General features: G+C 55.1%; 2 protein-coding genes across 2 annotated transcripts in view; one reads left to right on the forward strand and one right to left on the reverse strand.

Annotated features, from left to right (window-relative positions):
• Positions 1-2614, forward strand: part of Hadha (hydroxyacyl-CoA dehydrogenase trifunctional multienzyme complex subunit alpha) — a 39634-nt gene extending 37020 nt beyond the window's left edge. Inside the window, exons 17-20 of the mRNA NM_130826.2 lie at positions 698-893; positions 1419-1533; positions 2038-2183; positions 2266-2614. Coding sequence (NP_570839.2) covers positions 698-893; positions 1419-1533; positions 2038-2183; positions 2266-2411 — 603 coding nt within the window. The 3' untranslated portion in view covers positions 2412-2614. The remainder of the gene's footprint in view (positions 1-697; positions 894-1418; positions 1534-2037; positions 2184-2265) is intronic.
• Positions 2615-5056: 2442 nt separating this feature from the next.
• Positions 5057-16771, reverse strand: Garem2 (GRB2 associated regulator of MAPK1 subtype 2). Its single transcript, NM_001191874.1, has 6 exons — positions 16660-16771; positions 13633-13773; positions 9034-9164; positions 7466-8527; positions 6558-6727; positions 5057-6102 (listed from the first exon to the last, which is right to left on the reverse strand). The coding sequence occupies exons 1-6, from the start codon at positions 16769-16771 to the stop codon at positions 5079-5081; spliced, it is 2640 nt and encodes an 879-aa protein (NP_001178803.1). The 3' UTR covers positions 5057-5078.
• Between the last annotated feature and the right edge of the window lie 73 nt (positions 16772-16844).

Raw genomic sequence — 16844 nt, forward strand, 5'->3', positions numbered from 1 at the left:
CTTTGTCATATCTTTTCTCTGTCCTCCAAGCTGAAGATGTCCAGATGAGGGATAAGCTCCCCCAGGGTGTACTGCTGCTTTTCCCTAGAGGTCCTTTTGTGTCTCCCTCTCACACTGAGACAGGAAGTCCTGGGACTGAGACTATGCCCTTAGGAAAAGTGTTAACTCTGCTGGTCGCTCCCCTAGCATTGCAGGAGCCAAAGCCTCCCAGAATGCTCAGACTGATACACTGCTTCTGCATCCCTGGGGAGAGGACCTTCCATACCAGAGCCTACTTGGCTTGACTACCATTGTATGTGCTACACACACACACACACACACACACATACACACACACACACACACACACTCTGTCCACTGTCCACCCAGGCCTTCCATGGCAAGGAGGACCCTCTTCACTGGGCACTTCCTTCCCTAGGCTCAGAATGGCAGCACTCAGTCTCTCAGTCCTGGTAGCCATAGCATCTACTTAGTCCCGAGATTCAGAATCACAAGCGAGAAGGAACAGAGTGATCTGTATTCCTGTGGGACAGCTTCCACTTGTGCTTTCCTGGGTTAAGTGCTGGTTCTGGGCCTGGCCAAGTCATGTCCAAGAAAAGAAGTGGGCGCTGCCTTCGGATCATGACAGGCAGCCCTTCTGTGGGGGACCTGGGATGGCTGTGCTCTGAGGCCTTTCCTTGTTTTACTTCCTGTTCAGGAAGGAGTTGACCCTAAGAAGCTGGACGCCTTGACCACAGGCTTCGGCTTCCCTGTGGGTGCTGCCACCCTGGCAGATGAAGTAGGGATAGATGTAGCACAGCACGTAGCAGAAGATCTAGGCAAAGCCTTCGGGGAGCGGTTTGGAGGTGGCAGCGTAGAACTGCTGAAACTGATGGTCTCCAAGGGCTTCTTGGGTGAGTAACCCCAGGACACAGGAGTTAGCTCTGAGCCAGTGGCTGAGAACAGAGAGGGACGAGGAGGTTTCCCAAAGACAGACAGATCCCTGGACACAGGGACTCTCACAAGCTGGAGAAAGGCAGAGCCAAGGCTTAGAGGACTGCCATGTGTGCCACATAGACCAGCATATCCTCAGGAGCAAGTCCAGGCCTGGCCCTGGGGTCTGGTTGCCTGTGGGGAGAAAGTCAACCTTCCATTCAGATCATAAAAGTGAGGCTGCAGTGAAACCACTTTTAGGACCTAGACCTTCAGTTGTGCAGGGGTGGGCGTAGGCTGGCCTTTCTTATGCAGACTCAGCTTTCCCTGCACCAGAGCCTCCTCTCTCCTCTGCCAGTCTTCCGACCTTGGTTGAGTGGCTCAGTTGGCTGAATGGAGGAGCTTAGGAGTGCAGCAGAGTGCTAGACGCTCTCAGCATCCAGTAGAGCCAGGGTTCTCAGCTAGGGTGAGGGGCAGTGACTAATGCAGTCTCTTTATTCTCTCAGGTCGCAAGTCTGGGAAGGGCTTCTACATCTATCAGTCGGGCTCAAAGAATAAGAATTTGAATTCTGAAATAGATAATATCTTGGTAAACCTGAGGCTGCCTGCCAAGCCCGAGGTGTAAGTTGATTTGAGTGACTTTGTCGGGAAGCAATGTTTCTTTTCGTAGCTCAAAGCCCCTCGGCCCCTTTCCTATTCTGTTTATGACCCAAAGCTGGCAAAGCAAACTCTGCACAGCTGAACTTCCACACATAACCCAGTTTCAGTTCCAGGTGAGAGTGGGCCAAGCCTGGGGACACCCTGCCTGCTCCTGCCTTGCCTGCGAGGTGGGTTGTGGGGGTGCCTGCACCCTCCTTCCTGTTTGTTTCCTTTGGGAACGCGCTGCTGTTGCTGACTCCTCAGAAGGGGCAGACGTCTCTCCTGTGCTAGGCCCTGCTTTGGATGCCCAGTTCACACCAGTTAGGGAAAGTAGCACCCCCTTACTCAATGGAAAGGACTCTCATCTTTCAGGATGGCATGGTTCACCCTGGCCACTGGCCTCACCCACACCCCATATGCTGTACCCCAGTTCCTCCCTTTCTTTTTCTAGCTAAATTCTCCTTCCTGCTCCCTTCTCCTCCTTAGCTCCTCTGATGAAGACATCCAGTACCGTGTGATAACAAGGTTTGTGAATGAGGCAGTCCTGTGCCTACAGGAAGGGATCCTAGCCACGCCTGAAGAGGGAGACATCGGAGCAGTCTTTGGGCTTGGCTTTCCCCCTTGTCTCGGAGGTCAGTGTGCCCACTGGAAGTTGCCTTCCTTTGTCCTTGTGCAGGTTACTGTCTCTTTCACTAAAGTCTTGTCTCTACTCAGGGCCCTTCCGCTTTGTGGATCTGTATGGTGCTCAGAAGGTAGTGGACCGGCTCCGGAAGTATGAGTCTGCCTATGGGACACAGTTTACCCCGTGTCAGCTACTCCGCGACCTTGCTAACAACTCTAGCAAGAAGTTCTACCAGTGAGCAGGCCGTCCCGCCCTGCCCCTCCACCCACGTACTAACCCAGACCCGGCAGTGCTGCTTCTCAGCCGCGCTGTCTAAATTATCAGGAAGCAGGAGAAAGACCGAGGCTAGCCTTGGATTTGCTCCTCCATGATAGTGCCTTCAGCCCTGTCCCGCTCTTCCTCCTGGTGAAGTCTGACTGTGAATTAAATGTTTGTACTTCATGTTGGGGGGTGAGCCCCACTGTGCTTCTTTTGCAAGCCCTGCCTGAGACCCCGATCAGCAGCCTAGAGTAACCCAGAACACCTGCTGCCTGTGCCTTCCGGGAGGCCAGTGGGGCCTGGGGTGCCGAGGGCATTTTCGCACCAAGCCAAACACAGGATAACATTAAAATCCAGACTGTCGGCCTCTGCCAGCCTGGTCTGTTTTCCTCTGCCTGCCCTTGTGTTTGAGCACCCCCATCAGTAATAAAGCCCTGTGCTCTGAGCATAAATGTGTTGGGAGATGGTGAGGCAGCTGCTTTAGACAGGGATTGTAATGTCAGAAAACAGACTTTCTATGCTCATGCTTTAAGCCTGACCGCCTAAGTGCCTTGGCTGGGCGGCCCGTGGCACAGTTGCAGCCCTGGTCAGGGAGTGAGGGAACAGTAGGGGCATGGTGTACCAGGATGCAAAAGATACTTCTCTCACCAAACCATGTCCTCACTGTGCTGTTGTACACGTTCTTCTTGGCATGCCTCGCCCTGGCCTCTGAGGACGCCTGTGGGAGAGAGCTATGCAGAGGATGGAACACTGGCCGCCTGTTTCAGAATCCTGCAAAACTGAGGAAGATGGATGTCCTCAGTCAGCTCACCTCACTTGTGTGGCCTGTTTGTCCCACCCCATCCCTCATGGCAGAGTTCTCACACTCTGGGAGAAGCAGGGCCTTGCCGTATAATGCTGGACTCCTCACTGAGTCCCACTGAGTCACTGGGTAGGTATGGAACCAATTCAGGTCCCTTCCAGCACTGCTGACTGCTCTGTCCCACTGGGACAGGCAGACAGGAGCTCACCTCTGGCAACACTTGCAGTTCATTGCTAGGAAGACCAACCCTAAAGTTGGTCATCTCAAATGCATTTTCAGATGGCTGGAAGGCAAAGAATTGGTTGCATGCACCAAGGCCAAGCCCGGGTATCTGCTGTGCAGCTGACTAAGGGTGTCTCGGGAACTGGCAGAGCCTCAGTTACGCCAGACTCCAGTGGCACTGAGCTCTGACGTCTGGGTCTTCCCTACAAGCACGAGGGTATGAGCTCTGATAAAAATTCTTCGAGCAGCCCAGTGGTGGCTAACACCTTTAATCCCAGCACAGAGGCAGAGGAAGGTGCTTCTCTGGGAGTTCAATCCCTGTCTCAGAAAAGAAAAAGATTCTTGCAGGAGGGTGGGTTTTACAGGCCCCAGTGAGGACAGGATACACAGTGATACCCCGTGTGTATCCAGAGATGTAAGAGTAGGCCACCCGTACCATTCCAGAGCCCTTCCCTGCTTAGAGACACGCCCTTGATCCTGATGGCCTCACAGAAAGAATCAGCCAACACCCAGGGTCCTACTCTTGGACTACCCTGTGGTCTAACCTTTATTTCCTTATTCCTTGAGGTTTCATTAAGTAACTGTGAGAAAACAACACAGCATAAGGTTCTGTGTTTCCTTCTGAAAGGCACAGATGTGGGCCGGGCTTAACCATCCATAAAACACAAGAAATAAATATCTAGGTAGGCCAGGGAAGGCACACGAGAAAACTGCTACCTCTGGGGCCCTGACACCAGAGGACGTGAGTGGTTCTTGTTAGAGGTGCTAGAGAAGAGTGAGGGTGAGGTGCGTACATGAGCCAGGCCTCGAGCTGTCAAACAGGTCACCATACTTGAGGATACAAAGAGCTGCTCTGAACCATGTGAATAAGTTCCTGGCTAAGCCACTCAACTGCCTTTTATCCAGTGACACACTGAGGAGGACACCAAAAGTCCAGCAGAGCCACAGCTGATGGCAGGAGACTGGTAGGGCTCCTCTCCCTCAGAGACTAGGTCCTCAGACTGCCCTGTGGAAACCAACAGGCTATTTGTGATGGTAGGGACTCTGGTAACTGATTCACCAGGGCCTTTGAAGTAGGTACCTCACAGACAGAAGTCACATCCCTAACTTCAGAACGACTGCAGGTCAAAGCCCACAGAGCGTGAAAGAGAGGGCACTTTGGGGACACTGTGCTTTAGAATGGTGAGCCACCTTCCCTTGTCTCTAACCTGAACATACAGAGCTCAGAAGTGTGTGTGTGTGTGTGTGTGTGTGTGTGTGTGTGTGTGTGTGTAAGACTGCAGCGGGGCAGAGAAAGGCCTTCCACCAGCACAAAGCCACCAATGACACACAACACACACCACCTTTACCCTGCTGTGGGATTGGCACTAAAAACCTCACCAGGAGTGAGGCGCAGTACCCCTTCCTCAACAGCAAGGCATGCTCCTGCAGGGTCTGACCCCAAGGGGCCACCGTTCCCCTGGGAGGTATCTCCCCTGGGAGACTCCGTGTTCCAGAGCCGCCTCCATCTTGGCCCAGATTTTCCCTACAGGAAGGACCTGTCTCTGGGAGTGCAGACCCGAGTTCACCCCCCCAGGGCCTCTGCTCCCAAAGTTCAGGCTGTGCAGCAGCTGGCCAGACGGTTCAGATCTTGGGTCTCCAACCTTTGATGAACTGCATGATCTTCTTGACCTGAAGCTTGGTAAGATGAAAGTCATCAGCCAAGATGTCCTCACTGAGCTGCACAAAGATGCTTCCGTCAATGCGTTCTCGGGCAAAGAAGCTCACCACGTCCTCTGAGAGCCCGATGAAGCGCAGGCTCCGTGAGACCTCTTCCACGGAGAGGGCAGATAAGTCTGCTGGTGGCTGCCAGGAGGAAGCATCCCGGACTCCGGCACCTGGGACGCCCTCCCGTGGGCTGCCAGGAGGCCCTTCCAGGCACCCTTGGGTAAGAAAGAGGAGGGTTCCTCCTGCCTCGGGCCCCTGCAAGGCAGCTGGTGACAGTGAGGCAGGGACCTGCCTCAGCACCAAACCTTCCGGCTCTAAGGCCTTGGGCGGACCAAGTGGGGAAAGGCAATGTCCAGACCCAGGTGTCCCCGAAGCTCTGGGCTCCTGGCAGCGGAGCAGCTCCAGCTCAGGAGGACTGGCCTGCCCCAGCTCAAACGGGTCCAGGGGCTCCAGCGCTGGCTCCTGCCACTCAGAGGAGGACAAGGAGGAGGAGGGAGCAGCTGAGTAACCTTGGCCCTGTGGGCCTGGGCCTGGGGAGTGTGTGGGGCTGGAGGTAGCCAGGGCACCCGAAGTGGATGTGGACCCAGAGGAGGAGGCCGCTGGAGCACCTGAAGGGTGGGCAGGCCCAGAGAATGGGTTGAGTGCACCAAAGGGAGCAAGGGACTTCTGGGGACGTGAGGGTTTAAACAGAGGCGGGCAGCTATGGTAGTTCTTAACCGCTGGGGTGTCAGCTCCCAAGAGGGAGGCGGTTCGACCACTCAAAGGCTCTGCTAGGGCTCTTGAGGCCTGACTGGGCGGCTGGGTGGTGGTAGAAGGTAGGGGTCCTGGTGGCGGGCGACTAGAGGACTCGCTGGCTTTACAATCTCCCCAGGTGCAAGGGTAGCAATAGAGAGAGTATGCATCCGGTGACGGGGAACCACTGCCACTGCGGGATCCTGCCCTATAAGCAAAGACAGACACACAGGATGTATGCAGAAGGCAGAGAGAATGGGAGGTGATACTCACGGGACCCCAAAGCAGGAAACTATCCCTAAGTCCCCAAGTCATGTCAGAACACGCAGGGGAAATTAAACTGAAAAAGTACAAATTGGAAAATTGGAGCCTCAAGGCTAAAGACAGGACTCAGTGGTTAAGAGCACTTGTTGATTTCCTGAGGACCCTGGTCAGGTTCCCAACACCCAAATGGTAACTCACAACCATTCATAACTCCAGTTCCAGGACACCTGAAGACCTCTTCCGGCCTCCTTACATACATGCAGACAAAACATTCATACACATAAAATAAAATCAGTAAATCGTAAAGAAAAGGATGGTTGCTTCTCTGCAGCAGAGCCCCAGTGCAGGGAGTGATCATCCACCATGATCCCACGCATCGGGATGATGCCAGAGACTCACCCATCCTGCAGGCCAGAGGAATAGTACGAGAGACTGGAGCTCGGTGAGTGGACAGACTGCAGCTTGGGGAAGCGGGGCGGCACTGGAGGGCTGCCTGTGAGCCTACTGCAGCTGCTGCCACCCCTAGGAGGCACAGGCGGGGCGTGAAGCAGGCGGCACTCTTCCTTCACCTGCAGACAGAAGACCATGACTGCCTCACTGGGCAGTTGGCCTGCCTTACCTCACTTCTCAAGCAGGTGGACCTGGGCCTGAGACCTTGTCCCACCCAGAATGGAGGCTGCCCTGACTAGACACCTCTAGTCTATTTCCAGCCTATTTTGTCCCTCAGACTCGGTCCACAACACTCCCCTATTTCATCGTAAATTCATTGTGAACGTTAGTAGATTGGAGGACCGGGGGATGGGGCGCAATAGCGATATTCCTTCTATATTCCTTCTTCAAGGAAAAGGGTACGCCAAGAGGGATCAAAAGGAGGAACAGGGTCTGCTACCTGGATCCTGTCCTTACAAATTAAGTTTCCCCAAAGAGTGTGTTAAAAGGTGTGATTGATGAGGGAAGTGTCCTATGGACAAATAAGTGGGGAACCGTTAAATATCAGCGCAGAACAAACCTATCAGAGCCTATAATGTGGTTTTAACTCCCCAGGAGTCCTGGGATTGCTTGAAATCACTCGCATCTCCTACATTTACTACACCTCGGAACTTTTCCATCATGGAGGACTTTGTGGAGCTTTGGGTATCCCTGTTTCCAGCTCAGCCTCAATTCTCTGTGCCTTGTGCGTGTTCCCTGATCTTTCCCCTTCTTCCCCGTTGGCTCTAGCCATCCTATCACTCCCCAGGAGCTCCGAGCCTCCGTGTCCCTCTAAAAGCTGCCTAAGTTCTTACAAGGACTGAGCAGAGCTCACTCACCGCCTCAGATTTGGGGGGGACAGGAGGCGGTGGTGCCTCTGGTTCATGCTGTGGGGGCCCCACGGTCCCAAAAGAGATGAGATCCGGCCCTGTCAGCGGCCGTGCACGGGCGTCGGCGAGGCTTTCGGGGCCTTGGTGCACCCACAGCTCCTCGTAGGGGATCTCGGCGCACGCGGCCGCGGGCTCGGGCGCACCCGCCCAATCAGGGCTCACGTACTCCTGGTCGCTGTCGCTCGGTGCTGGCAGGGCAGGACCCAGGCGACCCGGCGGTCCAGGCACACGGACAGACCCGGGAACACGCGGCGCGGGCAGGCAGAGGCGCGCACGGCGCGGACTGGCGCAATCGTCCGCGAGCTCCGCGGGCGCCTCGCGCACAGCAGTGGAGTACTCGTCCGGATCGAAGCGCTCGCGACAGTAGGAGGCGCTGTCGCGCACCAGGCGCTCGACGCGCGGGTCCCCGGCCAGCAGACCCTGCGGCAGAGTGAAGCGCGGCGTGTCGGTGAGCAGCAGGAAGTGCAGTGGCGCCGGACCCTCACGGCGCAGCGCCAGCCCCAGCACCACGGTCTTGGAGATGATGCTGACCAGCTTATAGCAGTGGCCCTCCCGCACAGGGTGTAGGTCGTAAGGGTTGCGCGGCGGCCGGCTGGGTACCAGCACGTTCACCGGAAGCCTCACGCGCTCGATGATGGCGCGCACCGTGTGCTCGCCCTCCTGCATTTGTAGCTCCAGAGGGCTGCGCGTGCTAAAGCGGCCCTGGCATTGGAAGGGCAGGCTCAGGCTCTCGTTGGTGCGGTGGTTCATGCAGATGAGACAGGGCATCTTGCCTCTGACGGGCCTGGCGGCCCCGCCGCCACCTCCTGTGGCCCCCATACTCCCGGGACCGCCGATTCCAGCCAAGGCCCCTGCACGGCCCAACTTGCGCAGGAGCGTGGTGAAGCGCGAGCGCTCTTTGGTTGTCTTGGCGCACAGAATCTCGGCCTGACCCATGAGAGTGAGCTCGTCGCCTGCGTGCAGTGTGAAGTTGTACACCTCGCTGTCCTCGCTGAACTCGCCTGACACCACCTGGGAAATCCCAGAGACAAGATGAGGCCCTAGCTAGGGTCTCAAGGAAAGTCACACACCAGTTCCAAGCTCCCCTAGCTCTCCAGTCCTTTCCTCTTCAACTGTCGCTGACATCAAAGCAAGAGCACTGGACTGGGACTGGAGGGAATCTGAGACTTTAACATTTTCCTTAGCTCCTTAGTTTCCTCGGATGATATTATGAGCATAGAGATATCCTTTGAAAGTGCTCAGTCATGACAGATTTTATTAAGCCCTCTTGACCATTTGCGTGAAACAATACCTCACTCACTCAAGACTACATCAGGTCATGACCCCTCCACACACCATTCCTGCTTCACCACATCTCCTAGAAAATGCTTCAGTCCACTGAGTTAGTGAATAGGCTTTCCCCAAATGGCCTGCCTGTACCAAATGGTGATCAGAAGCCACTCTCCCTCCTGGATCCTATGAGCAACCTAGGGAAAGGGAAGCTTGGGAAGCTTCTACCCCGTGCTAGAAGGACTAACCTTGACACTGAAGGTGATGGCTTCCATCACAAAGATTCGGTCAGGGAAGACACTGGCCACCTCCTCCACACTGCTGAAGTATCTCACCGGCTCCCGCACATCCCGAGCCTGCTCCAGGAGCTTGAATTTGCCTGCACAGGGAACACGGGCAGTTGGGGTAGGGCCTGCCTGCTAGGGGCCAGGTCTGAATTCTAGGAACACCAGGCCCCCTACTGATTGCTATCCCAAACCCATCCAGTCCCTCTGTAATTCAGGTGGGCACAAGGCAAGTAACTAAGGTATAATATAAACATCGTGTGAATTGTCTATGTCACCTCATCAACCATATTCACTTTTGTGATGAGCTTAAAGACAGGCTAGGAACCCCTCTGCCCTCACAGAGATGGAAAAGCCGAGGATTTGTGAGGACTAGCAGAAGATGATGGAGAGAAGACATGGTTTCTCTAGTTCTTCTGTGTTCCCTCACCATAGTCTGCTCCCATTTGTGGCATACCCACTGTTGAATCAGTCACTACCAAAGTCCCGTCAGACTGGACAGTTCTGTAAAGTCTGCTCCTAAGAAATTCGGGCCAGCTGGAGGGATGGCTGAGGCAGTTAGGAGAACAGGGTGCTCTCCCAGAGCTCCTGAGTTCAAATCCCAGCAACCACGTGGTGGCTCACAACCATCTGTAATGGGACCTGATGCCCTCTTCTGGTGTGTCTGAAGACAGCAGGTGACCAGCTGTGAGAAAAGACCTGCAAAAGAAGAGACCGGCCTGGCACAGTGTGTGGGGATTGCGAAGTTGCACCCTTCAAATGAAAGGGATTTTACAGAATGGATATTTTATTCTGTAAGAAATGAGAGGAAGTTGGGGGCATGGTTCAGCAGGCCAAGTATTTCTTGTACAAATATGAGGACCAGAGTCCAGCTCTCCAGCACCCACGTGGAAAACTAGGTGGGCAAATGCCTGTAATCCCAGCTCAAAGGAAGTAGAGACAGGAAATCCTCAGAGCAAGCAGACTAACCAGACCAGCAGAAGGAAGGAGCTGCGGGCTCAGGAAGAGACTGTGCCTCAGAATACAAAGTGGGGAGCAACCAAGGAGGGCACCTGATGTCAATCTTGGGGCTCTTCACAAAGTGCGCCTGCACACACATATGCCCACACACATTTTGACATACATACTTGCAAGAATGTCACATTCCCATGCTCCTGTGTGCACACACAACCAATAAAACCAGGAAAGAAAGTGGATGAAGCCCTCTGGAGGAGTTTGAACAAGAAAATGTAGTGATCAAAGCTGGGCTCTGGCAAGACTCAGGCAAGCAATCCAGTAACAAATCCTGGAGAAGAGCCAGGGAGCGGCACACAGGAATGAGAGCGACACACATGGCCTACTGGTCACAGAGGGGATGGCAGACTGTCCCACACTGGGAACCCAGAGGAACATGGTGGAGGCCGATCCTAGAAGACCAGCAAAGAGCCTCATGGGGTAGTGCCAATTGTTGGTGCATAAGGTAGTGCCACGTATATGTGGGAAAGAAAGAGCAACAGACTGAAGCACAGTGCAGCTGTGGGGCACATGCATTAGGGAACTGGAAAAGAAGACCTTAACCCTTTGGGGACCCATGACCCCCTAAAAGCCCACATTGCTCATAGTATAAACACACAATGAAGAGGGCTCCCACCCAAAGTCCAACCAGAGGCAGAGGGAACCTAAGAAACCTCTGCTGCCTGACACAGGGCCTGAACCATCAACATCCAGCACCAAGGAGAGGGTGGAGCTAAGAAAGAGCAGAGAGGACAGTGAAGGTGCCCTGGAGCGAACCGGAGTAAGGGTCCGGATCCAGCCCAAACTCCCAGACCCTAAAGGGAAGAAGGGCCACAGCCCAAGGCATCAGGGAGAAAAGGAGGGTCCAGAGTCAAGGCGCAGGAGTCCGGAGGACGCTGACACTCTCTAACCCACTTCAGGCTCCTCCTCTTCCACACGTGAACCCCCACCCCTCAACCTCGAGCTGCCAGACGTAGAGAAATGCCTGCTGCCCCCTGTGGCGAGATTTGGAGCCCAGTCAGGGTTGGATCCTGAGAGGATGTGGCAGAAAAGATCGATGTAACCATGGTATCCAGCACCGCCCCCCTCAGCCGCCCAGCCGGGTCATTTCTGGGGGGAGGAAGGAAGGGAGACCTCTCGGGAGTCGTGTATTGGCCTCTAGAAGCCTTCTCTGCCCTGCAGCTTCCTCTCCTGCCCACCCCCCGCCCCCCAACGTCGGTGTAAGGGCAAAGTCTACTAAAGGATCTGAGGACTGTCCCACATTTGCACAGTCCTTTCCAGCCCGAAGCACCTCTCAGAACCAACCTCTCGCAGGCGAGCTCTCAGTAAAGATCAGCGGTAATGATTCAGATGCTGCCGTCTAGTTTGCACAAAATCCCGTTCGGTTCTGCATTGCACCGTTAGGTGGAAAGAGCATAGACTTCAGACGCGGATGTGCCCGAGTCTCAGTTCTGCCACCAAGCAGCATGTGAAATCGTTTGCTGTCTGGACTTTGTGGTTTTCCCATATGTAAACTGGATCCATACTACATGACTCACATTGGAGTTGAGCGGAGGGGCGCACCTGACAAGGGCTGGGGAGGGGGGTAGGCCAAGGCTCTGGAAATATCCGGTGGTTTGGGGAAGGTGTTTGGATCCTCAGGCAGCACTGGCCCAGATTTCTCAAGACACCAAGTCACCCTGACTCCTGCAGCCTGGAGACCGCAGGCAGCAGCAGTGGCAGTGCCCCCAGTCCCACCCCTCCCCCACTGGCCACAGCCGGTCCCGGCCAGTGCCATTATTAATTCATTGGGAGGGCTCAGCGTGGAGCCTGCACTCTGAGCCTCCTCGGAGGCCCAGCCCCCCTCTCCACTCCCACGAAGTGAGGCCCCCAGCGGAAGAGGGAGCAGGGGCCGCAGGCTCTGCCGGCCAGCTGCCACATCACTGTCCCGTCCCCACCTCTCATGCTCACTAAGGAGACATCAAAATGGAGGGGATAAAGGACTGAGGGCTTCCTGTCTTCCATTCATAGTGTTCTGGGAACTCCATGACTTTGGTGGTAAAGATAAAACCCAACTGGTACCACTGTGAAGGCTTTTCACAAACCACTGGAGGGTTTTAGTCAAGAAGGTAAAGAGCTCTACCTGAACCAATGCTAGATTCTCAGGTAGATTCTAGCTCGCAGCCTAGGACAGAAGAAGCCTCAAGGCAGCCTGATGGCGGGCCAGCTCTTCCCTAGAGTATTGCAAGTTCAGAGGCCAGCCCTACCAAGTGTGTTATAAAGAGCTCAAACCTGGGGCAAGGTTTAAGCCTTGACTCAAAAGAGGCCCAGGCCAGAGAGAGCAGTGGCAAGGCCAGGGAAAGACTGTGGCCTTCCCAGCTCCAGAGGTCACATGCAACCCCTGTTGCAGACGGGGCAGAGAGCTGTACAGTAGAGGAAAGCGCAGAATCGGAGCCTCGCTCTCCACTAAAGGGAGCTGATTAGTGAGAACAAATTGATAATGGCCAACCCCCACCCAAGGCTCTGGAACAGTAGCTGCCCTAGGCTTGCATGGAGACTTTTCTGGGATGGCACTGGACTCATACCTTGGGGACAACCGTCTGTGGTGCTGGCATAGTGCAGTAAGCAGAATCCAGTGGTTATGATACCTGAGCTCTGGCCCGTGGTGACTTCTCTAAGTGGTCCTATGACCCTTAGCAGGCCATGCTGTCCTGGGGCCCTTGGTTTCTTTACCTGCAAAACTGAGGTGCTACACTCTCAGTAGACCCTTTCTTCAAACAAAGCCTTACCTAAAACACACAGTCAAGTCTGGTGGCAGATCTGTAACTCCACCCACTCAAGAGGCTGAGGCAGAAGGATCACAAGTTCAAGTCCTGCCTGGGCTACACAGCAAACCTAGGCAACTGATCGAGACCATGCCTCAAAATAGAGGATGGCCGAAATGGCTCATGAAGGTGTGTATAGCCAAGCCGGGAGACCTGGGTTTGGTTCCTTGCCCCACATGGTAGAAGGCGAAAATCTGCAAGTTGTTCCCTGACTTACACACACACACACACACACACACACACACACACACACACACAAAGAATGAATAAAAATCTAATAAAAAATAAAATGAAGTGGTAGAGAAGGGACAGGGGATATACGTTAGAGGTAGAGCACTTGTCTGGCAGAAATGAGGCCTTAGTTTTAACCTCAGTACTACAAATTAAAAAAAATAATAATACAAAACACATAAAAGCAGTTAGCACATTCTTTAGAAATCTAACCCTTCAGCATTGTTCACAAAGCCAGCCTTAGCTACCTGACAAGAACCTGTCTCTAAAATACAAAGAATCAAAAGTCTATAAGCCTGAGCGTCACCTCTTCAGAAACAGGGCTCTACAAATGATACGGACACTCCTAAAGCCTAACCCTAACCGTAACCTCTAGCCACTTACCCCTAGCATGTTCTAGCTCAATCCTGAAGCTCCAAGGAAAGGTGGTCATCAGAGGCTTCCCCTAATCATACCCCCCTGCACCCTTGGTCCCAGCTCCTCCTGCCTCCCCATGCTCAGAGATCTTAAGCCATCCGGCCCTAGCTGGGCACACCTGGGTACTGCAGGGGGATGTCAATCTTGGGTCCAATGACGTAGTGGCCCTCCTCCAGGGTATGGGCGGTCACTGTGGTCCACTGGCGGCAGGAGTGGATCAGCAGGATATCTCGTTCACTGACACCCTCAGCATACTCCCCTGGGAGAGAAAGGAACAGACGGGAAGAAGGAAAGAAGAAAGTCAAGAGAGGAAGAAAAAAAAAAGACTGGGTGAGACCCCCCCCCTCAGTGAGCCCCTGCCTGGGGATTGTGTCCTGTGACCCCTGTACTGGTCAGCAACACGGGTGGAGCAGTGGGCTGTTAGCTGTGTGGTGAGTCTGGCCTGAGCCTCAGAGCTCAGACTCCCTATGGGGACCCAGCAACTGCAGCATCCTCAGCCTCCCATTCATCACTTCACCGGAGTGTCTGCTATCCTGGCCCAAGCTGAGGCTGGGGACTCCCAACGGATGAGTCTGGACCAGTCAGCTTCTGCCCTCCAGGCATGCTCAGGCCTCGGGAGACCTGGAGGAAGCAAGTTGGCAGCACACAGCTGAGGGCGTGTAGGGACATGGAGGAGGGGGACACCAGGCTGGGGTGGAGTAAAAGAGCCACTGCTCTTGACAGGAGTCAGGCCTGAGAACACGGTAAATGCACTTCTGTGGGACCCTGCCAAGTCAGTGCCAAGCCTAGGCAAGGAAGGCCTTGTTGTGGCAAAGGAAAGAACTAGAAGAGATCAGTCCCTGGCTACGAGGGCTCTTAAAGTCACTGTCAGCTGGGGATGGCGGGGCTTATGGGAGCCTACTCCTGGATCTCTCAGAGAAACATTTTTCCTGTCTTCCCACTGCCATAGAGTCTCGAATTCACAGGACCTCCAAGGATAGGGAACCTCACCCTGACACTGGAAACCCCGCCCTAGAGAAGCTATTTCTTAAAGTTGGGGTTGCACACGCACTGGATTTAGGGAAGCAGAGTGGGGGAGGGGGAGCCTAGGCTGAGGGAAGCAGCCCAGGGGCAGAGGTGCTGAAGTTGGGAGGGGTCTGGGCCCAAGAGGCTCCATCCCCGGCAACGGTTTCCAGGGGAGCAGGAGGGGCAGCCCAGCTTCCAGGAGACTGATGGGGCGTATCCTGGATGCAGCTGGTGGGCACAGTGGGGGTGGGGATGTCTCCTTCCCAGCCCCCTCACAAACACACACACACACACACACACACACACACACACACACCCCTTACAAATTTCCTACCAGCCCAATGAACGGGAAATGGTTTGCTCTAACACCAGAAACTTCATAAAGCACGTCCATGTTGTGTGTATAATGGGTGGGGTATTCAGGGTCTTCAGGGGGCCAAGGGGGGATTGTCCCATTCTGGGTGTGAGGATTTGTGTGCACTAAAGTGTAAGCAGGGGAGGTTTGCCTTCCTCCTCCAAGCTCCATGAGGAGAGGAAGCTCCGTTCTCTCCAGTTCTATAAGCTCTTCCTGGGGCTCACCTAGTAAACTCCACCCACCACTATTCCATAGGGACGCAGGCCAAAGCCACACACAGGTAGGTACACACCAATAGTCAGGAGTCACCATCAGCAATAGTTCAACTGCACCCAACAAGACACATGCTTGTCACCCAAGCAGCACAACTCAGTCTCAAGATCTTACCAAGGGGGCCCCTCCTGAATGCATACCCACGAGGGGACTTCCAAGGACACACCTTGTCAAGCATACGTTCGTACTCTAATGGTGACTGCAGTCGACACCACACTGTCACAGACAGCTAGGCCATCCCACACTATTGCTCATTCATTCATTCATTCATTCATTCACTTATGAATGAATGCCCATACTCTTTGGCCCTCCCCAAAAGCCAGCAGCCCAGTGGAATGGGACACACAAGTGTCAGGGAAGAGCAGAGAAGGCCTAGCCATACAGAAGCACTCAAAGAAAAGGGTGTCAAAGAGATGCGTGGGAAGTGAACAGGAAGAACCTAGGGGAGAATTTCCTATTCACAGGCAGACACAGTCCAGCTGCAGGTGCAGTCCTGGGATCGCACGCTGAGCGGTGGGTGAGATCCCACCGGAGTTGGACTCCAGGTATTCCACCTAAAGAACTCGGACACCCACGTCCCACAGAGCCTGCTTCAGCCCGCCTGGTGCTCACTGTGCCCAGTTCTTGCTGTTGCGGGTCTGAGGAGGGGCTGCCAGTCCAAGAAGAAGACAGCACAGGAGTCCCATTAGCATTCAGGGAAGCGAGTGTGCCAACGCGGGCCAAACCCCTATTCTTCTCACACACAAAACCCCCAGCCTGGCTGCCAGCCCCGGCTCCCGCCCCTCCCCCAGCCAAACAGCTCCCCTTTCCCCCAACACTACAGTCCTCTTGCTCTGTGCAGCCTTCAGGCTCTCCCATATAGGGTCCCATCATCGAAACACAGGGGGCCTGCTGGAGAAATAGGAGGGGAGACGGGGGAGCGCCGGGGTCCTGTGCTGAGATGGAGAGGGGGGGTGCCTGGTGGCCGGGCCCGCTCACTCAGGCCTCTCCAGAGGGTAGTCTGCCCGATGCCAAAGGACCTCAGGATGTCAAAGGACGGTTCAGGAAAGGTCTCAAAAAGGGACTAGCGAGGATGGTAGGGAAAGACTTATCATGGTCCAAGGGCTGCAGCTGGATGAAGGTGAGAGGCTGGAGACAAAGGGACCAAGGGGGTGCGGCCCGGGCAGGGGCCGACAGACGCTGGGAAAGCGGGGTGCACTGACAGAGTGGCCCACAGACTCAGCCAGCATTACTGGCTCCAAAGAGGACTGAAAAGTTTGTTGTAACCCTGCGCCCAATTTCTAACCCTGTGTGTGTGTTGGGGGAGGGGGGTCGGTGGGGCCCAAGAAGCGGCCCCCGGATTCAGGGGCTCCAGTTGTCCCAGGAGCCGCCCCAGGAGACAAGCAAGGCTCCCATCTCTGGGGACAGAGAAGGTAGGGACCGAATGCGCCTAGCAGTCCTGTGGGCTCCAACGGAGCGAGGCCCCGACTGTTCGCGTCCTCCGCCCCCGTCTCCCCTCTGGACACCCGGTACCTGGCCCGAGGCAGGCGAGCGTGGGCAGGCGACAGCGGCTGACGATGAGGTCCAGCGGGAAAGCGCCCATGCTCCAGCGCAGCCCGGCAAGCCCGGCCGCCAGCTTCTCCATGGCATGGGCGCTCCCCGGGGTCCGCCGTCCCGGGACCCCGACGGCCAGTCCCGCGCAGCTCGGGCTGCGCGCC

Source organism: Rattus norvegicus, chromosome 6 (assembly GCF_036323735.1).
Source record: "Rattus norvegicus strain BN/NHsdMcwi chromosome 6, GRCr8, whole genome shotgun sequence".
Lineage (NCBI taxonomy): Eukaryota > Metazoa > Chordata > Mammalia > Rodentia > Muridae > Rattus > Rattus norvegicus.